The sequence below is a fragment of the Triturus cristatus genome, chromosome 6 (assembly GCF_964204655.1).
Source record: "Triturus cristatus chromosome 6, aTriCri1.1, whole genome shotgun sequence".
Classification (NCBI taxonomy): Eukaryota; Metazoa; Chordata; class Amphibia; order Caudata; family Salamandridae; genus Triturus; species Triturus cristatus.
In genome coordinates, this window is record NC_140589.1 from 1,770,067,043 (window position 1) to 1,770,093,201 (window position 26,159).

General features: G+C 46.5%; 1 protein-coding gene across 1 annotated transcript in view; it reads left to right on the forward strand.

Moving 5' to 3' along the window:
- INTS9 (integrator complex subunit 9) overlaps positions 1–26,159 on the forward strand; it is a 421,484-nt gene that overhangs the window by 220,185 nt on the left and 175,140 nt on the right. Inside the window, exons 7-8 of the mRNA XM_085613054.1 lie at positions 2,690–2,810; positions 10,530–10,664. Of these exons, the coding sequence (XP_085469180.1) occupies positions 2,690–2,810; positions 10,530–10,664 (256 nt within the window). The remainder of the gene's footprint in view (positions 1–2,689; positions 2,811–10,529; positions 10,665–26,159) is intronic.

A 26,159-nucleotide genomic window follows, 5' to 3' on the forward strand; every position in this document is an offset into this window, starting at 1 on the left:
AAGACTCTTCCGCCGAAACCAGCGTATCCGGCCGCGGTACCCGAACTATAACTATTGTGTCCTTATCTAAGTCCCGTCGCGCGCGTGCGATGCCCTAATTTTTGTCATGTTGAATGATATAGAGCAAATACATGCCCAAGGAAAAAGGACTCAAGAATGGTGGGCGTCAATCAAATTTTGCGTCCCCGAGCTAGGGGCGGTCACATCTGGGGCCCGGTTGACCTACTCAAGGACGTGTAGGACCTGAGCGTCAACATAATTAATGCAGTAGCCTTGTGCGCTCCGGTCGACTAGATCACATCCTCCTCATATATCTCACCCATGCGTTGCCAGGGGGTGTCCTGTATTCAATATAGCAGTGCCAAGCACAACGTGACGGAGCAGTAGAGGGGGAGCCAACCCTATGCACATGAGAATTGAAAAATAATGTCACGGCTCCTCAGCAAAGCTGTAGTCAAATTATTCCAGCCCCATGGGCGTCCGAGTCATAGAGAAATATTTGGAGCGTGTGCGCACTCCAAGGGCCAGCCGATTGTTACAGCCTGGAAGGCGTACAAAGAAAACTGCCTATGTAAGGCACGAGGCACTGAGCCTATGAAGCAACACAGGGACGCGTGCGACGTGCGTAGACCAAGAACGCCCAAATGCAGCCCAATTGGGTTACGCACACCAGAGCGTTATGACTCCATAACCGCACTTGGCTACTCGGGAAAACCTTTGGCGGAGAAAGCACGAAACCGCGCAATGAGCAGAACAACCTTATGGAAGTGACGGGAGTAATGCTAATTCAGTAACCATAATCAATGAAACACCTAACCTTAAAGCAATAATCTAGACGTAACCTCTGTCACAAGTGACTCATTTGGCATGCTGCAAAGACAGCGCAGTATTTCAGCTCTTGAGGGAGCGTTATAATTCCGTGCTCGGCCGTACCAAGTCCTTCCCATGAGGATCAACAGAGGCCCAATCAGTTATGTCGCAGGCAACATCAGTGCGTCATCTCCACTCCTGTGGGAGCGACCCAATCTGAACCCTGGCGGGCTAAACCAAGAGTGCTACCACGCGCACCCAAGCCAGTGCAGTATTAAGACTGAGCATTCATGAGAGAAAAAATCACGCCTAAATTATAATAAGAGTTCAAAATTCAATATAAAATAAATGTAAAGACAATCTTGTCAAGTGAAAACACAACCCGGCGAACCTGGGTGCGAACCCCGAACCTCCGGGATTGGAGGCAAAAGCCTTGCCCCTAGGCTACATAGACTCGCTGCAAACTTGAAGAGAATCTGTGGCCGACAACCGGCAATGGAAGCTGCCGAGGGCAGCGCAACATTTCTAGGCCAGCGGGAGCACCATGAAGCCTGATCAGGCCGCCCGCATTAAAGATTCCCCGCTCCTGACGGGGAACGCCCCGCAAAACCCGCCTTCAACTAGGAAATGGCGGCGCGCGCCCGTTGTAAGACTTAATTGGGCCATGCGCGTGAATAACAGCGCGGTACGCAGCGGCCAGCAGGGAGTGAAGCGAAGGCCGAGCGGGCCGTCAGCGCACTATCACAGTTGTGCTCCGAGCGGGAGCGCATCCCAATCGGGAATCATTAAGAGGGTCTGCCGGCCCTCGGGGAAGGAAAAACCATGTTCAAAGGGGACCCCAGATGATTATGCACAACGCTTAGTGGAAGTTGCCCCACAGATCACACATCTCCCAGCGGGAACCTCTGAAAATGCCGGTAAGCCAATAACAATGGCGCCCGCGAGCGCTAAATCGAGAAAATATATGGCAACGGAAACAGAAAACAAATCGCCCCCAGCACAAGAACACACATGTTTAAACATCGTTATTCTACCTAGCGCTATATGAGCGCAAACATAACTGCAACATCATCAAGGAGAAATTCAACAGTCAAATGAGACATAATCACAACATAACGTTCTGAGCACTTAACTGTCTGCGTGAGCAGCAAAGAAAGAGGAGGAGAAACAGGACACTGTGGCTCTTATGGGGCTATACAGGATGTGATGTATGGAAGAGCATCATGGGAAATGTAGTTTTTGTTTGCATACAAAACGTTTTTCATTGGCTGCTGTGAGTAGCAAATACAAGAAAGAGAAGCATAATCCGAAGCCTCCGGTCCTGTAATAGAATTGCTTTTGCCAAATCGACTTTCTGCTTTGTCATACAGAATGTTTTACTTATCTACGTCTAAGACTCAGCCAGAAAGCATACGCTTAAGACTAGTGATGCGTTTCATTGTGACTGCTCTCCACCTAGAATTGAGAGGATCAACATTTTGTTTTGTTTTGCATCATTCATTGTGGCACCCTAAGAATTAGCCAGTGCATTATCTTCTCGGGTGTGTAACTGAACAGCTTTTCTGATAACATTGAACAACTTCATTGAAAGCTCTATATTCAAGACTAGATAGAGTTCCCACAGTCGTTCTTTTAAAGGGACGTTGCTTTGTTTGGCTTGGCAAACATTTTATATTACATGAAGATGTGTGTCACAAGAGTTATTTGCTTATAAATAGCTTCTTTCGCATGAAGTTGACCCTTTCATGCTGGATGCATCAAATGTCTGTGAAATGGTGGACAGAGTTTTCCCGTGTGAAAATGTGTTGGCCGTTGTTCTTTATGGAACTGTAAGGAGGTCAGCCTTTAGTTTTATATTTTAAACCTGGTCTTCCCACAGGTTGCTTCCAGCCCCTTTAAAGGATGCGGTGGAGGTAGCCACATGGAGAAAGTGCTACACCATGCAAGAGGTGAATTCGGCCCTGAGCAAGATCCAACTGGTGGGGTATTCTCAAAAAATTGTAAGTATATATGCAATATTACTAACTGTAAAAATACACTGTAAAACAGAGCTTGTCTCCACTTAACATATTTAGTACTGTTATTGAAAAAAATGTAGACGACATCTGCTGGGCACAAACTGGACACTAGAAATATACAGTTTAAAATATAAAACTTATGAAGCACTACATGCCACCGTGGCACTGATATATAGCCTGCTGTACAGTATTAGGATCTATATGGGAATTAGGGAAAATTGAGTAGTTTTCTTGTAAAATAATAACGACATTTGTAAAAAGCACGAACAGCTACCTCAAGCAGAGATGTTCCGGCGCTGAAGCAAGACAGAAGTGCGAGCAACAAGAACTACTCACGCTAACCGAGTCCTTCGGTTCTAGGCTAAAAAGCCAGGTTTTCAGTGCTTTCCTGAAAAATGGCTCAGATTCAATCTGCCGCAAAAAGTTAGGCAAGGCATTCCATAGCTTAGTAGCCGCAATCATGAAGGATCTCCCTCCAGTCCGCGCTTTCTTAAACCTCGGAGCGCATAATAGGTTTACAAAAACAAATTAAAAAAGTGACAATGTTTTTTTAATATAGGTTTGTAGATCTCAATTGAAATGGGCAGTGGGGACAACATGAGAGATTTAAAAACAATTGATTTATTATCTCTTATGAATGTTGGTTTCCTACTGTTTTCAGGGACCTGATCTAATTGTTTCCCCAGCTATGCCTGGAAATGCTTATTGTTACATAGGCATTTTAATATGGAAATGATGATTTGTTTTGTATGGTCATTAGCTTCAAAATGTTTTTTGTCAGTCGTGAGTCCTACTTGGGAAAGGCTCACATCTTGGAGATTTATTGATGGAGGCCTTGAAGAGTCCCTCATCATCGTCTTCATCCTCATCGTGCTTATATATCGCTGATTTACCCTAAATGCTGGCCAGGGGCCATTCACTAAAAGTGTCTCCTCTGAAGCTGGGACAAAGTCTAAGTTCTTCAGATAGGTCATTTCATAGAGTAGTGGCTTCACAGGCTACAACTCCTAACACCAGCTGGAGACCTTTGAACTTCATTTTTTAAATGGCATTTTACCTCTGGATCCCCGTTTTTACTTGCTGTGCAGTTTCTCCTTCATGTATACAGGGGCATTGCACGTGCTGCTTTGAGCATAAATGTCCCAAATATAATTCTTAACTGGAAGCCAGTGCATTCAACTTAGGACTGGTGCGATGCATCGGGCTAGTGGTTTATGTATTATGTATGGTTTTTAGGTTTGCTTGTTGGGAGGTAGATGTCATTGGTAAAGTTCTCCTTAGAATTCTGTAGTGTTCTCTTACCTGTAATTAGTGAGACTCGATAAAAATGCAGAGATAAAGCAGGGTATTTCCATTGCAAGCTCTGCCCCTCTGTCCAGCTAACCCTAGATATAAAAGGGTGTTGGTTATGCTCTGTCCAGCTAACCCTATATATATATATAAAAGGGTTTTGGTTATGCACTTCCTTTCAGAGAAGAAGATTTGTAATTATAGTCAGTAGTGAAGCTCTTTAGCGAGCAAGTCACTCTATTATGCAGCCAGGAACACTGCTCCCCCCAAGGTATACTCTCATTTTCCAGCACCAACTGACTTGCACTGGAACCCAATCAGGTTGACTCTGTGCAGCCTCAGTTGATGCGCCGCAATCTGCCTGTACTCACATGCCACACACCTGTACTCCAGATGACCCGCACGGAACACCCCCCAGGAGCCCAGTAACCTCTGCGTTAGTTACACACCCTTGGTGTAAAAGAATGAGGCCAAGAAGCAACTGGTGATAGAACCCCTTGTATCTGGGTAGACGCCACTTTACCTGCCGGGTAATGACTCCCTGGTCAGCTCTTGAGGGCTCTGTGGAGTCTTGCTCTCAGTGATGCCCTCGTACAGGATCCTATTACCGGTTACTTCTTGGCCCCACTGTTGAGCACCACAGGTAAGTAACCAGCCCGAATGGTATTGGGCTGCACTTCCACGACACATGGAAACCCGCCTCTGGACCATATGGACAGATTTTTCTTCTCTGATACCAATTTTTTGACTGAGATGAATCTTTACCTTTCTCCTGAGAAAAACCCAATGGAATTCATCACACAATAAGGGGTCAAAACATCGACAATAATTTATGATCGGACTGCTTATGTTTTTGAATTCATCAAGTGCAGGGTGCAATTTTGTACCATAGTTATCCGCTTTCACTCATTAGGAAATCCAGAGGCAGCCAGCTGTGATCTCAAGTGGATCTAAACCAATTGTGTTGTTTTTTATTTTTACTATCTCACGAGCACCACCGCTTGCACTATGCACTTGCTTCAGTGAGCACCTTGTCGAATGCCATTTATTTTGTCTTAAATTTCGATAGCAATGTGACTATTTGTGTGGATTACAAATATTCTGCTCTCTAAAAACATTGGTCTTTTTGTTTGTTGGGTGGGGTGGATTTCTCACTCTCTGTCTCTGAATAAATAAGTTTTGCTTGCAATCCTTTCTGTAGGAACCAGTGTTTTTCATAACGTATATTCAAACCCAGGCTTCAAGGTATATAGGTTAGCCCTGTACCTTTTCACTGTGCCCCCTTCCAGTCCTCCGCACGTGGACTCCAAACCGACACATGCACTTGCACTCTCTCATACACACACCCTCATACAACATCCACGGATGGCATTGTTTACACTCTATTACGCTGCATTATCAGTTCTGCTTTCATTATGAAATAACTCCCCATGACAGGACTCCGGGGCCCCGGGTCTAATGCTGGGTGACAGTTATTCCTTAGTATTCGCCACGACTTGCCATGATGCTACATATTTTAGTGGAAAAATAAACAGTGTCAAACTCATGAAAAGATATCCAGAGTGCCACCTTCTGCACTCAGATCCAGACTCTCTCATCTTGTGGACCTGCCTCTTAAATTTATTGTGGTTTGAAATTGAGAGCTAGAAAGGTCTGTCTCTGACAGTATTAGTGTTTGAATAGAAGACATTGACATTCGTAATAAGGGACAATCATGAAATCTCATTTGTTTTATGAAAAGATGTATTTAACATTATTCCCTGTGCATGGCTCTCTTTGAAGACACTAGTTGTAGTTCAGTGCCTTTGTGATTCTTTATTGTTTGAGCACCTTTTCCCTCCTACTTGACTTCCTCTGCCCCCTTCCCCACTCTGCCTTCATGGATGCAGCGCATTCTTAAACACACACTTAGAGGCTGCATGCTGAACCCAAAATAAAATCCCAAATACAGGGGATTACATTCATTTACCAGTTTTGCCTGACATGGTTGACGTCTAGGGTAGCATTGCTTGTTTTTTATTACTTCAGCAGTAATATTTGAGCGTTCTTTGTTTGTTCTCCATATGCAAAGTTACTTTTTCTAAGAAATGGCTGTTGTCCGTTGCTAATTTTTTTTATGTTTTTGCTAGGTTGTACTCCATTAAAGCAAATAATGTACATTATCTGGTAGATATCAAGTCCTGCGCTTGGTGTAACATCTACAACCATTAGAGTGTTTTTTTCAGTATTGTCATAGAAAGACTGTTTGAAAACAATCCTCAATGTGAATAATAGTGTCTGGATTGAAAAGTCTGTTCCGAATCTCTTTAGTACCCATTAGCACCGCCTGGAGGGAGCCACATCTGCATATGCTTGCTCCCCTGGTCTTTTTTGACTACTGGGAGAATTGTAGTGCTGCCCCCTGTATTTCTTTGCATACCATGATAGATGGCGACCCCCCCGTGTAGATAGTTAAATATCGCAGCAGTGAAAGCTTCTTTCAATGGACTGTCCTCTTCTCAGTAGATTTTTTTTATTTGTATGGAATTCTGCTCTTGTCTGGCAATGCTACCACAAATACTCTTACGAAAAAGAGGGGCTTTCTTTTAGTTGCTTTGAGAGTCCTTCTTGTACCCAACTTTTGGGAGTTAGTGAGTTATTAATTTAGGTGCAGTCTTGAGTGGCCATCTGCTGAGGAGCACTCTAACGAGCATCTTTGCAGCTGAGGGACACACTGAACTGGGCACCCGTTTCAGGCTCTGAAACTGCAGGCCAGGTCCTGCCCCTGTTAGCTCTGTTCTTGTGGTTTGACATTAGAATATCCTAGCTGTGGAACATAGTCTGTGGAACATAGCACCTTTCGTACTGATCAGCTTTCATCTCCACTAAATATAAGGAACTTTCCTCAACATTGACATACCAATTTAGCTAAAAGACATTGTATTGTACCCAGTGCTTAAGTTGAGCTGGTGGTTGCCGGTGGGGCCCACCGCCACTCATTTTTTGGGGATAAGCACTTATTTTTTCTCATCAGATTTTGACACAGAGCAAGAGATTAAAACAAACACCCAAGTAAAAATTAAGGAGGAAGCGAAAGACGGAAAACCATGACAGAGGGAGAAAGCCGGGATGAAAAAAGCTGCAAGAGTGAGATAAAGGGGCAGGGAGTGTCTCTTGGTGGATTAAAGCGGCAGTAGGTGGAATAAAAACTACCCAGCATTGGTATTCAGCAATGTGGTACTCCGTAGCGCAGGTCGTAGGCTGAGCAAAACTTTGGACTCTGCACTTATTTTACACACTGATTGTGGCATTTGCATATCAGTTTCCTACCCCTAATGAGGCGTTACAATGCTTTTTGGGTGGTCGAATGTTACTACTCCATTTTTTGTGCATGGTTGTTAGTATTATCGTCGTGGGAAGTATTTTGGTGTCTTGGGAGGTGTGCTCCAATCAAGTGACAGTGACTTTGTGGCTGCCATTAAGATTGGCGCAAAGCAGAAAGATGTGGGAGAGATAGTCACATATATATATTCACTGAAAAAAACAAAGGCTACAGGGACGTTATAGTTAGGGTCAGATTTTACTCATACAAAACCAGAGAAAATCGACCTTATAGTTTGCTGAGTTAACTATAACTCACGCCCCCGCAATGCACTGCTTATGACCTCACATATTACATCACTTATGACATGGTCAGTGACATCACTGATTATATCACTGATGACATCTCAAATGATATCACTCATGACATCAGTGATGACATCATCGACAGCCCCCAAGGTCCCTCAGGACTGAAGTGGACTTCATCCCCCAGCCAGTAATGCGCCAGGGGGTGCGTTTGCAGAGTGGGGGATAAAGGGGGGCACGGCCCCTGAAGACCTCTTAGAAATCCCACTCAGTAGGACTTATTGGCGGTAACAAGAGAGGTACTTGGTCCCCAAGGGCGTCCTGGGGGGGGGCACCAACCCCTCCTATTCCCTCCAGTAAGTCCCACACAGCTGAACTGTTGAGAGGTGGTCAGAGGCCACGCCCCCTTTCTCCACCACTCTGCAAACTCACCTCCTGGCACACTGCTGCTTGGGGGATTAAGTCCAGTTTAGTGCTAAGACCCTCAGGAGGCAAGGAGACAGCATCGCCTCTCCTGCAGTGCACCAAGAAGTGCATTTGCAGAGTTGTGTAAAAAGGGGTGTAGCCTCCAATCACCTCTGAGCAAGGACCCTCACCAGCAAAGGGGACTTCATCCCCAACCAAGAGAGCGCCAGGAGGCGCGTTTTCAGACTACTGGAAAAAGGGGATGGGGCCTCCGGCGATTTGCCGGCTTTGTTTTTTTTTTAATTTTGTTTTTCGAAGGTGTGCTGTATGGCCCCCCTTCACCCTTTTGGGCCCCAGGGACCCCATCCCCATTGCCTGACCCATTTCTTTGTTTTTTTAAATGAAATAAAACAGAGGGGGGGGCCGCGCAGCCCACCTCCGAGGTCATTTTGGGGGGGAGGGGTGTGTGTGTGTGTGTGTGTGTGTGTGTGTGGTGTGGTGTGTGTGTGTGTGTGTGTGTGTGTGTGTGTGTGTGGGTCGTGTGTGTGGTTGGGTCGCGTGTGTGGTTGGGTCGTGTGTGTGGTTGGGTCGCGCGCGTGTGTGTGGGTCGCGCGCGTGTGTGTGGGTTGCGCGCGTGTGTGGTTGGGTCGCGCGCGTGTGTGTGCGTGTGTGTGTGTGGGTCGCGCATGTGTGTGGGTCGCGCATGTGTGTGTGGGTCGCGCGTGTGTGTGGGTCGCGCGTGTGTGTGGGTCGCATGTGTGTGTGGGTCGCATGTGTGTGTGTGTGTGTGGGTGGGTCGCGCGTGTGTGAGTGGGTCGCGCGCGTGTGTGAGTGGGTCGCGCGCGTGTTTGTGTGGGTCACGCGTGTGTGGGTTGCGCGCGTGTGTGTGTGGGTTGCGCGCGTGTGTGTGTGTGGGTTGCGCGCGCGCGTGTGTGTGTGTGTGCGTGTGTGGGTGGCACGCGCGTGCGTGGGTGGCACGCATGTGTGTGGGTCGCGCACGCATGTGTGTGTCGCGCTTGGCTCTTCTGCCCAGGCCTGATTTGGCCCCATGCAAGGCCTTTTCCTTTTAATTTTGTTTTGTAAAATAAAGAAAGGGGGCCACATGGCCTCCCTGGCCTGGGCCAGTTTTTGGCCTGGGGACCCCTTCCCCGGGGGCCTGGCCTGTATTTATTATTTTTAAAATACAGGAGAAGACATCAGCCCCGGTGAGGTGAAGGTCCCCCAGGCTGCGTGGAGGGCTGTACCCCTCCAACACATGTTCATATCCAGCCCTGGGGAGTTGGTGGTCCCCGGGGCAGCGGGGGGCGCGTGGCCCCTTCGCATGTTCATGTATTAGCCCTGGGGAGGTGGCGGTCTCCGGTGCTGCTTGGGGGTGCTGGAGCCCCTCCATGCATTCCATCATGAATATTTTCCAGGGGAGGTGGCGGTCCCCAGGACTGGGGGGGACGTAATTAAACAAAGAGCAGGACACCACGCTTCGTTTTTAAAAATAATTTCAGCGGGATTCAATGATCCACCACGAATCCCGCCGAAATGTTTTTTTTAAATACCTTTTTGGGCCCTGAGGGGTCGCTTTGGGACCCCCTGAACAGGCCTAGGGGACTAGGGGGTTTCTCCCCTGCCCCCTTTTCTTGTTTTTTCACCTTTTTTCTTGTGACTCGGTTCAACTGAGTCACAAGATCGCTGCCACCACTTCCTTGTTTGAAGTGTTGGCAGCCTATCAGATCTCTGGCACGAGATCAGGAGGGTTCACGGATCCACCACAGCCACAGTTGTATATCTGAGAAATCTTTACATTTCTCAGGAATTACTGAACAGATTTACACCATTTAACAAAAAGAGTGCTTTCTGGACCAAGAGCTACCATTTTGCCAAATTTGGTATAATTCTGTTCAGCATTTCAGGCTATAGCCGTGCCTAAAGTCTCCGATGGAAATGAACATGGAGAAAAAGCGTTTTGGGAAAAATATATAGATATATATATATATATATTTTGTGTTTGAAACTGCATAGAGAAGGAATTGCATACTCCATGTTATTGTTATCAGCTACTTTCAGTTGAATTAGGTGATTGCTGAATAAAGATGCAAGCCCAGCTCGAGCTATTACTATGCAGTCTATAAATGGTAGGAGCAATATGTGGAAAAAATGCTTAGAAATAAACAAGTTCTGAAAGTGGCTGCAAGATCCAGACTACTGGGATTGTTGTGAGCTCTGAATAGACTTCACACTAGACAAGGTGTTAAGGAGGCTGAGGTTTTCAGCAGACATAATTAAAATACTGGATATAACGATATAAACTATTTAAAGAAAGCTGACATTTGCTTAAAGGAAGTAACAGCATTGTCTTGATTTCCTCATTGCGTAGTCTGACGTGCTTGCCTGCTGTTGTTTTGACAGGAACTGTTTGGCGCTGTGCAGATTACACCGCTCAGCTCCGGCTACGCGCTTGGAAGCTCCAACTGGATCATACAGTCGCATCATGAAAAGGTGTCCTATGTCTCTGGCTCTTCACTGCTAACGACTCACCCACAGGTAATGTGCCGGAGCATCTAGGTGGTGGATGTGCTTGTCCTTGTCCTCTACAAGCAATAGTCAAACGCATTATCAATGGGATCGGTCAAGAAATGTTTGTTTTAAGACAAGTTATATCAGTGGGTGCGAAGCGTTCACCAGTTACTTGGCCTCTTAGTCTTAGCGCTTTATGCAGACATCACTCAGCCGGTGGTAGTAATTCATACAGCAGAGGGTCTCCACTGAGGAATCTTGTTCCTAAACCCCATTGATGTGGGTAGGTGGTTTGGAGGGTGTAGGTTCCCCTCTTGGGGGTTGCCATTGAAAAGGGCCCTGTCAGCCTAAGTGGTGGAAATGTTGAATGAGTAGATAGTTGTCTTTCTGTGATGGTGGAAGAGTGGAAGGTCAGGTCTTCAAACTCTTCGCATAGCCCGTGTCTTTTAAGCCAGTGTTGTTATAAAGGTGATTTAAACGTGTAAAACTCCTGGCCAATCTCATCTGTGTTACTCACTGCATACAGCCACACCGTAGAGTCCACTGGGGGTCGCATTATAAGTTGGCCATAAAGGTATCCCTGGGGCATGGTGATTCGGCAACTACAAGTGGCCCGGTGATTCGAGACCCAGAAATACCGGGTCTACAAATAACAAACCCAGTAATCCTGGCTTCCGAATCAGCAGATGTAGTTCTACCAGGTGTGAATCCACAACCGTTGAAACCCCAGATGACTGTGTGCATGGCCTGCTGGTAGAGGGGCAGCCAGGTTCCCACTTGGCCCATCCTGCACAACAGGAAAGCCGAAAGTCGTCCTCCTGACCCGTACTTGCAGCACCCCCCCCTGCTATAGCTTGCTACCCACTCAAAGCAGGTGGTAAATGACAGCTCCAAAGCGCCATTTTATTGGGCCCAAAATCCAGAATGAGTTGCTGATCAGGGTCTGTAATTCCCCATTCCGAGGTCAGTGACTGGATCGGAGATTCCATCAGCCACCCCGGCCTCATCTCGCCAGTTAACAGGCTACCGAGTCTCATCACCTGCTTTTACTTTTACGCTAGGATTTCTTCCTTGTATATATCTCTTGTCTGTGCTGCTAAAAGTGTATACCTTTTAACACCTATCAGTGTACAAATAATGTTTTGTGTTGAGACTTCCTTTTTCAATTTCCCATTAGCTATTTTGGATCTGTTACATGTTCGTTTCGCAGATGTGCCTGCTGATGTAGACTTTCACACTGAATATTTTCTTTTCAATCTGGTTCTCCAGTGTGTCTTACTTACAATACATGGTGGAGACCGATGCACTTCGCTGATGCTGAGCATCAAGTATTACATATTATTAGCCCTCATCCTAGTAGCCTGTGCTATTTTATGCACTTTAATCTGGACCCTTCATACCAGTTTGTTGGGGAAATTACAGACTTTCCTATGTCAGTCTTAGGGTGAGGCAGGGGGACTAAAAGCAAAAGTAGCATTGTTTTTGCACAGAACTAAAGAAAACTCTAATAGGCAAGTTTAACCGTGCACGCCAATTTACCTGAATCTCAAATGTAGCAGAACTAACCTCATGTGCCATTTGACATCTGGCATCTCAGTAAGTGTATTGATATACATTTAGAAAACATTGGCATCACAGCAACTAACTAAACACAGCAAGGGCTTTCCCTCTGCTGCAAAAACGTGAATAAAGATGAGAGGCTTTTTTAGTTACCAATCATGTAATAACTAAGATGAACAAGTAATGAATGCTCTTTCTGGAGTATGCTATATCTGACCGCAGATTCCTCACCTTAGACTACTCCCCAGGCACCAGACTGGATCCAGAAAACGTTTTTCTGATCCTAATGATTTCACGTGCTGTTAGATGGCGCCATGCAGCTCTTTGTCACTCCACACCACCCCGACAGTGACAAGATAGAGCCACAGATAAACAGCACTCCTTTGTGCTGCCATCATTTTCGTCTTTTGTCCCTTACCGTGCCCTCAGACATGTAGCTTGAACTATAGCTCTTACTAGTGTGCTGAATACTAACTTGCGACCTTTCTATGTGTTAAAAAGAGGCCACTCCACAGAAGAGGGTTATGGGAGGGTGGTGAGGAATCTGCTGTTAGAAGTACTCATCAGAAGAAAAAGTTATTTACCTTCGATCATGTAAGTAGGAATTTGTATGTCAAACCTTTAATAAATCTCATCCCAACAGGTGATTTAAACAAGGACAGTTGGTCCAGCAAATGGAAAAAGGCCAAAGGGGCTAACAAATAACCTGTAACAGTGCCCACTACAAGACTTTGCTAGCCAAAAATATAACAAACAAAAGGATGTCCAAAAGCTTTGCTTGTAACGAGTTAGTCTTGTGAACAACACACCAGGCCACAAATTTGTCCCAGTGCGCAGCATAAATGGGTTTTGTCTGGCATCCAGGAATTCATCCATCTCTTCAGCAAACATATCAAATGCAGGCTCTTGCCGCCACTCAGCCTCCACGCAGGTAGGGGCAGATGGGGACACATCCGGGTGGGTGAACTTACCTTTTTGCTGATACAGTAGGTCCTCGCTGAGTGGTAGTCTGATTAGAGGACAGATACTCATGCTCAGAAGGTACTGATACCACAATCTCCTGGCCCAAACTCGGGGCTCTAAGATGACCTTAGTCTGGTTTTCCTGATCTCTTTCAGAACTCGACAAGAGAGGCGAGGTGGGAAGGCATGTAAGAGTCCTGGGTTCCCGGGAGGGGGGGGGGTGGAGCTTGCCATAGCCCAAGATGGCCGCGCTTTGCACGAGCTCAGCCTGTCATCGCTACAATACGATAATTGTCCTGCATCCATGCACTCCCTGAAAGCTCAGATCAGCGGCAGGAGGTAACCCGAGACAGTGCCATCGTTTGATGCTATTACCGCCGGAATCTGAGTGCTCAGGGGACCTGAGGTGGCTGCAGCCTATGCTTGCGGCTCCTGCGCTGTCCTGACTGGCTGCGATCCCTGCGTGGGCCCACCTGCGTGAAACCGGTGTGACGGGTCGCTGGGCCACGGAGCGAACATGCGTCCTAAACGCAGGAGCAACATCTTCCCCCAAGCACTAGCATTGGCCCATGGGAGTATGCTAGTGAACGGTGGGCGCACGTCGGACCGGCTGATCACCAGGTACGACACCCGGTGGGCCGCAACTGCTGTGCTGCGGTTGCCAACTGGAGGCCATGCGTTCGGCCGCTGAAGACTGGTGCGCGAGTGCGGTGCACTGGCCTGGGACGGCGTTGAGCCCTGGGGGCCAGAAAGTGGATTGTGTTGCCCGACCCCAGGATATGAGACGCCATCAAGCTGCACTGAGACGCCTCGAGGTAACGCGCTGGAATAGGCCTAGACGCTACGCAGCTACGTTGCAGGAGATCACCGGCTCTGCCTACTGAGTGGGCCCAGCGGCTGGTGTTCTACTGCGCGCAGTGGCGCTGATCCTGACCTGAGAGGCCCTGTTGCCTGTACAGGGCATCCCATCTGGGAATCCTATTGTGGCATACAGCAGAGCGTAGTCATGAGGATCGGGGAGCTGGGTTCTGAGGCCCCATCTGCTTGGGACATGTGCGAAGTTGCGCAACTTGAGTGAGCTCCTGGGTGTGCTTGGACATGAAGTTAACTCAGCCCAGGCTCTAATTGGCGTTGCAGCCCTGTGAAGCTCTGCCTGCACCCTGGATGGGTCCCCGCGCCCTGCTTGCCTAGGGCACACTTTTCAGTAGTCGACCCTACGTAGATCCGGTGGGTGCTGCGCCTCAGGTGCGCTAGAGTGGTCCCCTCGATTGTGGTACCTACAGTAAGAGCCAGGTGCGACCTGCTGGCCTGCGTCCTCTACGACAACGTTGGGCCTCAGCCTTTGAAGTGTGAAGTCCGTGTGCTTCCCTGATCTGTGACTGGTGCTCGAGTGAAATAGGATTTGGTGGTGTTGGGGCCCTCCCTTCCTGCGGTCCAGCATGGGCAAGGTGTACAGAACCCAATCCAAGTTGCAATTCAAACAACGAAAATCGAGGTCCAGAAACACAGAGGGCCCCCCTCCTGAGGAGCAGGCCGATATGATGGAGGAGGCGACAGGGGATCTCAAGCAGATTCTTGCGGCGATGCAGAAAAGCCTCTCAACCATAGACCGGAAAAGCAATACTCTTGCATACCGGATGGATAGAATGTCGGAGCGCCTCGACATACATACTGAACGTATTGACATGGCTAAGAGGAAAGTCTCTGAAGCGTAGGAAGCACAGTCGGAGGTTGACACAGCCCAAAAGCAGTTATCAAAAACACTAACTGCGCTGCAGGAGAAGGCAGAAGATTTGGAGGCTAGATCTAGGAGAAGCAATATATGAATCACGGGGCTGCCAGAATCCACTTCAGTCGGCAATATGGAAGTGTTCATTGAAAAGTTGCTGGTCACACTTCTAGATCGAGAAACTTTCTCGGACATATTCGTGGTGGAGCGTGCACACCGCTCGCTTGGCCCTGGACCCCCTCTGGGGGCTCCACCGCACCCAGTAATTGCGAAACTCCTAAATTACAGGGATAGGGATGCGGCCTTGAAGCAAGCAAGAGTAAAAGGAGTCCTGCAGTAAGAGGATTCCACGATTTCACTGTACCCGGACTTTACTATGAAGGTGTAGGAAGCCAGACATCAATTTGCTCCTCTGAAACGGCGCTTACGGGATCAAAATATTGATTATGCCATGCTCTACCCCACCAGGCTGAGGGTCAATATGAACGGCCAATCCAGAACCTTCCGCAACCATAAATCGCTACAGAAAGCCTTGAAGGATTTTTTCAAGTCAACGGGGCGCAGCCATGAAACTGAGGGACTGGATGAGTCAGCTGGTGGTGCAGCGGGAGAAGAGGAATAGCACGGCCTCCGCTACACACCTTTTGCTTAGGACTCCGAGGCACCAGGTGCAACCCTGCCCTCCCCCCCACCCTTGAATCCAACAGATTACGAACTCAAGTCCGACTCTTTGTTCTTGTTCTTCCTGAGTCACGAAGCCAGCGTATCGCAAGTATTGTTCAATTAACATGTTGTTTGGTGGGGTAGGGATTTGTTAAATCGTCTTACCTGTGAGCCTAGATGGTAGATACTCCATCCTGTAAGCATGGACGGTAGGCGCCGGACTACTATAGATATAAGGACAGCTTTGTCATTGTTATGCATGGATGTTCCAGATGTATATTCAATGGCATTACTATGTTTCTGTCTTTGTAGTGTTCTTAGCGGTAGTAAGGTAACATCCATCCCGTGTGTTACTCGCTGTACTTTTTTTGCTGGTTTATGGTTTTATGTGGGAGAGTGGGGGGTGAGAGGGTGTCGTCTATGCTATATTGGGGTTTGCATGGCATGGGTGGTGGGTGGGTAATTCTAAGACTTGTTTATTTTTATATTGTCTTTTTTCAGTCACAGAGTGTACCTTGATACATGGCACTATTGTTGTGAGGCTACACGGCATGTCTCCCTGAATGGACGACATCGACTTATACATTTCAAATTTCTCAACAGAGTATATTACACCCCGATCCGCTTACACAAATATGGCCTCCAGGACACAGTGAGATGTGAAAGATGTGGTATAGATCCTGCAGGGTTTATCCATTTGGCCTGGCTGTGTCCAGATGTAGCCAACTATTGGATAGCCATTTTCCAGAAACTTAGCGCTATCACAGGAGAGTCTCTGAACCCGGACCCATTGCTGGCTCTGCTTGGTTCTCTAAGCATATACGTAAAGACATTAGGCGCTTGGTAGATATGGGACAATTAATAGTTATATGTGTGGTTGCTATGCGTTGGGCTATTGGGCCACCTCCTACTACAGTGCAATGTTCTAAAGACATGTTATATTGCAACACGCAACCCAAACTATACAGTGAGCTGCTCCCCCCTCCAAAGTCGTCGAATTTCTGGAGCCTATACCAGAGTTATTTAGTGGGTAAAGAGTAAACTTGGTATTTGGGGAACTCGTCACTTTCTTGCTGTGGGTATTTGTCTGTGTGTAATGGTTGGGTGTTATCGGTTTCCCCTTTGGGCCTCGTCTCCATGTGCCAACTAGGTGTATTGCTTCTGTAAGCTGTTACAGGGGTTCTGCCTCCGTATTGTCATTGTTTCCCCAACAATGATTGTATAAGAATTCCTTGGGATGCTTGCGCTCCAATACTGTACAAACCTGTGAACCTGTGCTCTGATATAAGGCATGTATCCTGAATTTTGTATATGTACACTGTGACTGATTTATTTTCATTTCATTTTTTGTTTGACATTGCTTGTCATGTTTTCTTGTTTGCTAAACTCAATAAACAAATACATTTTTTGGTAAAAAAGAGTCCTGGGTTCCACTCCAGTCAGAATGCATCTCTTAACAAGTGTTCTTGTGGAAACTCAAACTTGTGACACTGCATGGGCTTGAATGTGACAAAAGGGTACTTCCCACTGTTAAATTACACCCTGTGCCACTCCAGAACATTGATGCCACTGATGATCCGCCAGGCATGGCCTGTTTAGTTTGTCTGCTTCGGCATTCAGGGATGCTGTGAGGGTATTCTTGATCAGGAAAATACCCTGAAGTTCTGGCCACTTTCAGGGGCACAAAGCCTCCTGCCACAGGGTTCAGGACTCCACTCCTCCCTGGTTGTTGCAAAATAACAACATGTTGGAATTGCCTGTGAGAACCTGCACTATCCTCCTCTTGATGAGTGGGAGGAAGGCTTTCAGAGCCAAATGAATGGTCTGCTACTCCAGCAGATTGATGTGGAGCGGGCCTTCTGCCGGAGACCAGATCCCTTTGATCTCCACCGCTGCCCTTTGATCTCCACCGCTGCCCAGATGACCTCCTCAGCTCACCAGGGAAACCTTCTGAAGTAATGTAGTGCGGTGTAACAATCAATTCAGGGCAAAGCTAGTATATTGCATTCAATGTTGACTTTGCTTCAGACTGCTACCTGACGACTCTCCCAAATCGGTCCTCATTTTTAGAGCATGTAGTTCTGTCCCTCTCCAGCATACATTTATTAGCCAGTGGCATGAGCATCCACTATATGCACCAGTGAGGCTAAGTTGGAGTTAAAAAAAGATGTCAATTAGCCATGGTGACGTGCGAAGATGACATGCTTGAGGTTCATGCATTACAGTGCCTGTGGAAAGCAAATAAAATATCAAGGTTAGTTCTGCTTCGGGCAAGGCCTGGAATGCCAAGGTTGATGGCATCCTTGTAGATGGCTCTGGGAATGAGGATTTCTTGAACGATGGAAGGATTTTAATGATGTCCGACAGATACTGGAAATACACTTGGTGATTGGTGGTGGATCCTTTGACATCAAGGGACCTTAAGAGGAGGAGGAAGGAGTGGATGTCAGAAGAGAGCACTGTTTGTTCTGAGGGAGCCTCTTGCTTTCGAAGAACGACAACATTGTCACCAATATGTCTAGGAAGAATGTATTTGGTGCTGTGACCCTATCTGAAATAATTCTGCAAAGTGCTCTAGGTTAACCTCCACAACAAAGCCCGCCATCAGAGAACACACACCATCAAACAGTCTGTTCAAACTGGCCAGCCACTGGATTCACTGGTCTTGTGTCAATACTCCAGTTCTTTAATATTTCAATCTTTTTACAGCATGAAATGTAGACCTTTAAGTGTTCACTTAACATGTCAATACAATAGTAATAAAAAGGTATCCAAAGGTACACACTGCCAACTTAAGTTTAAAACAACCTAGTACCATTTAATATTTTGACATCTCTTTAATGCAAACCTGGGCCAGAGTGGACAAGGAACAAGCAAGAAGGGAAGATAGTTCATATTTTATATATCAAGACACTGTAAAACTAGCCCTGAAAAGGCCCATACCTTCCACACCTCAGGAAAAATCTTGCAGCCCCCATTTAGGCCAGTGATTCTCAAATGTTCTCTCTGTTCTCCTTTTGACATCACACAGATAACTCACTCATTCTGCATGAGTCCTCCAATACCATTATCTGCCACCAGACCTTTTGAACAGCTTTAATAGTTGCCTGGCTCCAGAAGCCACTGAGATCCACAAAATGCCAGCTGACCTCAAAACAAGCAGGCTGATCAACCATGCTGATGTACTTCTCATCAGGTCTCCTTTGAATGACACTGAGAGATCCATCCTCATTTTATATCTGAGCATGAAATGCCTTAGAATGAGTTGCATGCTAAGTACCTGAGTTCTTTGTGCCCTGCTGTTGAAACTCCTTGCTCTTATTCTTTGGGACACTGGGAGACTACTGGGGTGCTGAATCTATCCTGCCGAGCTGTTACTTAGATTGCTTCCTTCTCAAATACCTCCTTTGCCACATTTCGAGATTTCACCAAAAGTAAAACCCCTGTTACAATATCACTATTGGCACTGTGTTTCTTTGCCTGCGCTCCATAGGTTTAACGCTGCCTCCTGGAGCATCTCGTCTCTTGAAGAAGCGACAACCATTGTTTTCTCTGCGTCCATAGGTCATGTGTGTTCAAGCAGATCTGTATGTACTAGTCCCATTTTTCTCTCTCGGGCAATAGGAAAGAGCCTCAAGAGAGGGACTCACGCAGAGTCAGGGAAAAAAAAGTCCTACTTTGAGCACAATTAGGTACTGTCTTCTGTAACATTTTCCCTTTTGCATTCGATATCGCACAGCATTAGATCAAAAGTAGTACTTATATTTGAGTTTTTATAAGGTAATGTTATTCATTGCAGATGATCCCTGAGAAGCAGCCTCGAAGCATGTTGCTTCACAGAATAACCTACCGTTTGGCTGATGAGAAACAAGGATTATGATTATAAATACCCTCATTCAGAAGGAAGAAGGCTACATGTCTTGAAGCTATATGATGGTCAGAAGATATAGACATTGGTGTTTAGATCTGAGATTAGATACAAATAGTGGATTGTGCATATGTTTTATGGCTCAACAAAAGACTACTGTGCTCCATTTGTTATGTTCCCTTGCCTTTGGGGCGGGACATGCTTCGATTTCTTCACAGTCAGTAGGATATAAAAACAATTTAGTGGAACATTAAATTTGAAGACACTACATTGTCACAAGAAAAATCTCTAAGGTGGTTAAACCTAGTGTAAATGACATGCACAGTAAAAAACGATACTTCGCGGTGTGGTATTTATTTTTAGTTTCCACATTCCTCACTATTCTGAGCTTCAAACCTCATAATGGGGGTAATCTGATAATTACACATGTTTTCCCCTGCTCCCAAGTGCACCAAATCTGATTTCATGCAGTTTGCCTGTACAATTTGGTCCAGCTTTGGCAAAGGCAACATTTGTGCTGGCCAGAATTTTCTAGGTGGATAATTAATGCTCAAGTTAGTATCCTAATTATGGCCAAAGCGGAAGTTTGCTCGTGAATCACAAAATTGCAGCCCTGTGGTAAAGTGACCCTGCGTGACAGTTTGGGAAAAAATAGTCATATTGATCTTGTATATTTTGTGCAAATGTTCTATATTACTCTGCTCATCAACTACTTGGTCTATTCGAGCAGTTGAATGGTTTGATGTGCAAACTGTTGTCTGCTTATTCTTACTTTGTTGATGGCAGGCTGGTGTGGGCTTTTACAACTGTTCACAAGCTTGGGACCCTGTCTCTTGTCCTTAAATACAGACTGTTGTCTACTCGCTGTAGATTTTGTGAAAACGCAGGCGCTCTTAGGCTGGGTTGGCTCTTGTGACAGTTCATGTGTCCGATTGGTTCTGAGTTTCTGGGTGTCTGTTACATTGGCTTGTTAGTGTTTGGTTAGCCCATTGTATTCCGTTGTCCATTTGTTACAGATATCTCTGTAGCAGATTCTTTATGAGGCAGGTCGGGACTGGCCTATTTGGCAGCAGGGCACTGTCATAAAGGTTTTGCCAAATGGACAGGTTGGCTGCTTTTGCGCCAACATGGGATGCTTCTGTGGCTGGTTTGTCAATGGATTGTGCATTACTACAGTTAGAGCTGAAATAGATGAATGAAGAATAGCTGGGATATTGGGCAGTGGCACCAGGGAAGCTTGTAAGTAGGCAAAAAGCTGAAGGGAAGTAACAAAGAAACACATAGACCGTTGGTAGCATAAGCTTACTGGTTGACTTTAAAAGGCATAGTGCCACTGATTTACCCCAAAGTCCCTATAGTTTATGATCTTGTTAACCCCTGTAAATTTAACTTAAAATCAAATCCAGCTTTCCATAATGTACTTTATTATGCAGCACTTACCACAAATACTACCACAAGTGTTTGCCTGGGTACTACCAATCTACTGCATCGCAAAGACTTGAATTATGATTTGTGAATGTGGCTCTTTTTTGCCCAAGTCTATTGTTTAATTCAGTCTGACCCCTTCTATGAGGACAATGGCTTTAAGGTCTTCTACTGACCTTGTAAGTGTTAGTGGCTCATTGTGTTTTAGTTTCGGTGTATGTAACGTACTGATCCGGTGCATGCCTCTTCCTCTCTTCAGTGTGCAGACTGTGTTCAGCAGTGTTGTGCATCCCTCACAAACCTACAGATCCACATATTTTTACACCGTATTATTCTTATTTACTTTGCACATACCATTGGTTGTCCTGCAATTTGGGATTATAGATTTCTTTGGTGAAGTGGGTAGTAGGTGAGGGAACCCAGGTTTCTGATGCCCTTTGCCAGCATGGTAGTCACTGCTTACTGTGATATGTGAAAACGTGAAGGGAATGGTTTCATTTACAGTGTATTTAAAGATTGAGGCTGCACGCTCTAGTAAATGGTTATTGATTGCAGTGCAAGCAACCTAACTGTGAGTATAAGCAAAAAGATGAACATATACTTAGGGGTCCAACTAACAGCTGTTACAAGAAGAAGCATGGAGATAGAAATTGCTACCTCTAGATATTGCCTTCAGCTCTGCCTGTATATAAAGCACTAGGAGGCAATCTGTAAGTTGGGCTCCGACAGTGAAAAGTATATGTGGCCTGTCTCTTCTGTTGAGAAAAAAATGTTGGACAACAATGTTGGGGTACTCATCCGAAACTAAAACATTACAGTGATGTTTTGTTTCTCAGTGGGCTTCTTAGTCCACCAGGCACATGTGTTAATTCTAACTTTGATGTTGGGGTGGGCATAGTGCTAAATCTGTCCATGGTAAGTTGTAGGAAATGTAAATAATAGGATCAGTGTAATTATTCTAGGCAGATAACTTATTGTGAAATTGCTTCCAAAGAGGTGGTTTGTAGAATTTATAATGAAGAAAGCAGTCTCCCAACCATCCACGTATATTTTAGAGATGCAGACATACTTCATAGAATAAAATTCTGAAGTCCACTTCTGGGTGCCTTTTTAGGTCTCGCCTGACCCAGCGCATGCGCTGGTCTGGCGAGACTTTCAGTTAGGGCTTCAAAAAATGCTACCATGGCCGGCCTACAGCTTGCATGCATGTGCGCGCGCTTATATGGCTTTCCTCGTCATGCTCATTAAGTGCATCGCTCGCCGCGTTTGATCGCAATCACTTTCACTTTAGCGGCCGCGCTGCCACTTTGCTGTTTTCAGTGAGGCAGTATTTTCATGGCCACGTGGCCGCGTTACTTTTACGGCCGTGCGTCTTCTCCTCGTGTTATCTGTGCCTCTCCTCCTGTTATCCCTGGCACGAGCGGCACCCCGTATCTTCTTATCTTTCTATTCTCCATCCTCTTTGGTTCCCTGTATCTCTCCTAACCTGCGATCTTCCCCCTCTCTCACTTTTATCCCACCCCCTGCACTTTCTTCCTGCACACCATCTTTCATAACATTTTAGTGTTTCTCCGCTGCTTTGTGAACCTTCCCTCTTCACCACGCCCCTCCCCTTTACCTCCTTTTTGCACTTCTTATCTCACTTTTCTTTCATGGCTCCGTTGTGATCCCTTCTTCCTCCCTCATTTTTGTCCACCTCTCCTCCCCTTCCTCTTGCTACACACCTCTTTCCTATTGATCCTTGTCTTCCCTTCAACCCCGTCTCCCCCCCCGCGCTTCTCTACATCGGTCGTTCTTTCCCCTCCAGCATCAGATTTGCTTGAACTCCTTTTTTTCCACCTGTTCTCCTTTTCGCCCCTTCCCCTTCTCCACATTTCACCCACTCACTTAGCCCCCCTCTCTTTCGCCTCCTCGCCCCTCTGATCTCCCCTTCTCTCCTGCTCGTCGGCCTCCCCTTTTCCGCCTCTATATATTCCTGTTCCCCTTCGCCCCCACCTGTTTCCCCGCTGCTGACCCGCTCTCATCTCGCCCTGCCCCCCCTTCTCGCGGCCTAGATGCACACCCGGCCTCTTCCTTCCAGTCACATATGACCTGTCTGTCCTCTCTTTTTCCTTGTTCCTCGATATCTCTTAATGGCCTTTCGCTCACCCACTTCCTTCTTCCCCCATACCTCATTTACCCACCTGCTCACTGTCTCATCGGTTTCATCCTCAGTCACTTTCTCTTGCGTCTCCCCTTTTCATAAGCCCCTTACCTGACTCTCTCTCTCTTTCTCGCTCCCTAATGCCTTCTTTTTCTAATATATTTACATCTCTCTTACTCACCTGGCTCCTCTCTTTACTTCGTTTTGCTACCTCCCTTCCCCACTCCTTTACACCCTTCTCACCTTTATCCCTCCCTGTGCCGCCTTCCCCCTGTCACACCTGTCTCCTGTTTCTCTTCCTCTCTCTGCTACATTCACCCCTCCCCACCTTGAAACCCTCCTGCTCGCCCCTTTTCACCAGAGCCCCCTTTTGAATATCTCTGCGCCCTCCCTCCTTTCGCGGCCACTCACCCCCTTCTCACCTTCTGTCCTTCCCCCCCTCTCCCCCCTCTCACCTGTATCCCTTGCTGTGCACCCCCCCTGCTGTGACTTTAGCCCTGTGTGGCCGCCCCTCGGGCCCCCACCAGCTCGGGATCGACTACTTCATTAGTGAGACCTGCAGAGAAATGAATTTGGGGCCAGTGGTTGTCAAGGACACGTCTCCTTGGTAAACACGCTGGCTGTGATGAGAAGCTTCCAGCCCCAGCCGTGTCTGGCCCGCGCGGCTCTGATGAGAACGGGTGCACGCTGTATACAGAGCATATTCTCGCTAATACCGAGCCTGCTGCTGTTTAGAGGCCTCGACACCATCATAATATATTCTGAGGCCCCAGACACCGCCACGCGCGGGAGGAGACAGCCGCTGATTGCGATACCGTGTGTAAAGGGAGCACTGATGCAGTCACACTTTGATACAGACACTCAAGGACTGCCAAAGGGACTCTTTTCCTCAGACCCTGCGCTTTGACAGCACCAGTGCTTGTGCTATAAAATCTATGCATAGGTTTTGAAGCTAGCATTTTGTTTTTTTTCATGTCAGCTGATGCATTTGAAATCATTAGTTGGTGGCGGAGACTGGAGCTACTGTGTTTTCTCTTTCCCATAACACTTTATTTTTAAACTTCGAAACAGGCGCTTGTGACTTGGGGCCCTGCATAATTGTTTGTATATGGGTCCGTAAAAACTGCTGACAGGCCTGGTGCTGCTAGACACTCCTCATGCTCTGCCTTGCACCCTTCTACCTTGCACCCTTCTCCACGTCTGCCTTGCACCCTTCTCCCCCTCCACCTTGCACCCTTCTCCCCCTCCACCTTGCACCCTTCTCCCCCTCCACCTTGCACCCTTCTCCCCCTCCACCTTGCACCCTTCTCCCTTTCCACCTTGCAACCTTCTCCCCTTTCACCTTCCATCCTTCTCCACCTTGCACCCTTCTCCCCCTCCGATTTGCACCCTTCTCCGCCTCCAACCTGCACACTTCTCCACCTTGCACCCTTCTCCCCTTCCGCCTTGCACCCTTCTCCCCTTCCGCCTTGCACCCTTCTCCCCTTCCGCCTTGCACCCTTCTCCCATCGGCCTTGCATCCAAGCATTTGCATAGCCAATAGGTCTCGCTTTTGGGTCCTTATAAGTGTTTAGTTATCCAGCAGAATATCCTTGGTGCAACAACACAAACTGTTGCATGGCTAAACACTTATAAGGTCCCAAAGGCGAAACCTATTGGCTATGGCAATGCTTATTTCTTTTTTTAATGAAGCTGATGACTTTGGGCTTGGAGTTTATCTGTCCGACTCAATGGGTTCCCTTCAACAGATAACATGGATGCATAATAGAACCTTACCCACAATTTACTAACTTCAGAACTCAATGCATTATGATCTATACGAACTGGATGTATCAAAAAACTAAGGGTTCATCCTGCCGTGCACAAGGTACTGTAATGGGTTGGATCACCTTGTTATCTCTATTTAATGTCTGCAAACAATACTCCAGAGTCCCTTTGCCTACTATGGACTTGAGACTTTAATTGGACCTAAAATGCCCTCCACGTAGCCACCTCTTCGTCTTGATATTCTGCCTATTTAAGTTGAACCTGAAAAACAAGTTAAACATAAGATTAGAATAAACTGCCTCACCATGGTAAGCTTTATGGAAGGTTAATTATTCCTCTTTGGTACTCAATTGCCAATGGTTTCTTACAAATGAATGAGAGTGCATTGCAGGTTTTACTTTTGAACAAGCTATATCTTTAACTGTTTTCAGAAGTTCATCTCAAATCCTCATAAACCAGCGAGGAACCTTCGTTGACTGGACTGACATGCACTGAACACAGCACACCTTTTGGAAGGCAACACTGGAAGTGATGAGTAAAGAAGAAGGAAAAGAAGGACCAACTTCATGAATGACCTTTTGCCAGCGATGACTTGAATACAATCTGGGGTTAACTGGACGGCAGTGTAGCTATGCTAGAATAGAAGGCCTATGCTGGTGATACACAGCACCATATCACCAGCTCTGCTGCAGCATTCTGTAATTTCTGCAGCAATGTTCTCATGTATTTTGGCAACTGAGATATAGGCTGCAACAATTATATAAACAAGAAGAGATCACAGACGTGGTTATCAAGGTATTTTCTCACAGAGAGTAAGAGAAGCATCTGCGATTGATGGATATTGGATTTAAAGACCTCACCAGTCTGTGCCTGCAATGAAGGATCTTCCATCTGAATTCCCAGATTAACGGCCTACCTTGACCTGGGGCGCTAACAGACAGAACCAGAATGCAATGGAAGTTTGAGAGACTCTCACCCTCAGTTAAAAAAAGACCCAAGTCCAGTCAGTTTGTATTTAGAAGCAAAGACCAAAGTTGGTGACTAGAGTGTCTAAGAACCAGACATAAGCAAAGAAACTGTGACGTGGAATCTTCAGGGATCCCTCACAGGAGTGCTTGAGAAGCAGAGAGAAAGAGTAAAAGTGCCACTTCCTGAAGCTGGCTGTTCAGGAGGGAGGTGAGCCATTCAAGAGCTGTCCCTCTTGTACCCACATCTGCATGATCAATAGTAGTGAAAGCCATTCAAAGTTCTAACAAAAATGACAGCGTAGGGCCGCTAAAATTAAATTACATTCATAATTCATCTAAGTTGCAAAGTTGTTAGGTTGGGAACCAATTTAAAAATGATGGAGTATATTGATAACTTTGACTTTGAAGTAGGACTGGAGTTCATCAGTCATGACCCT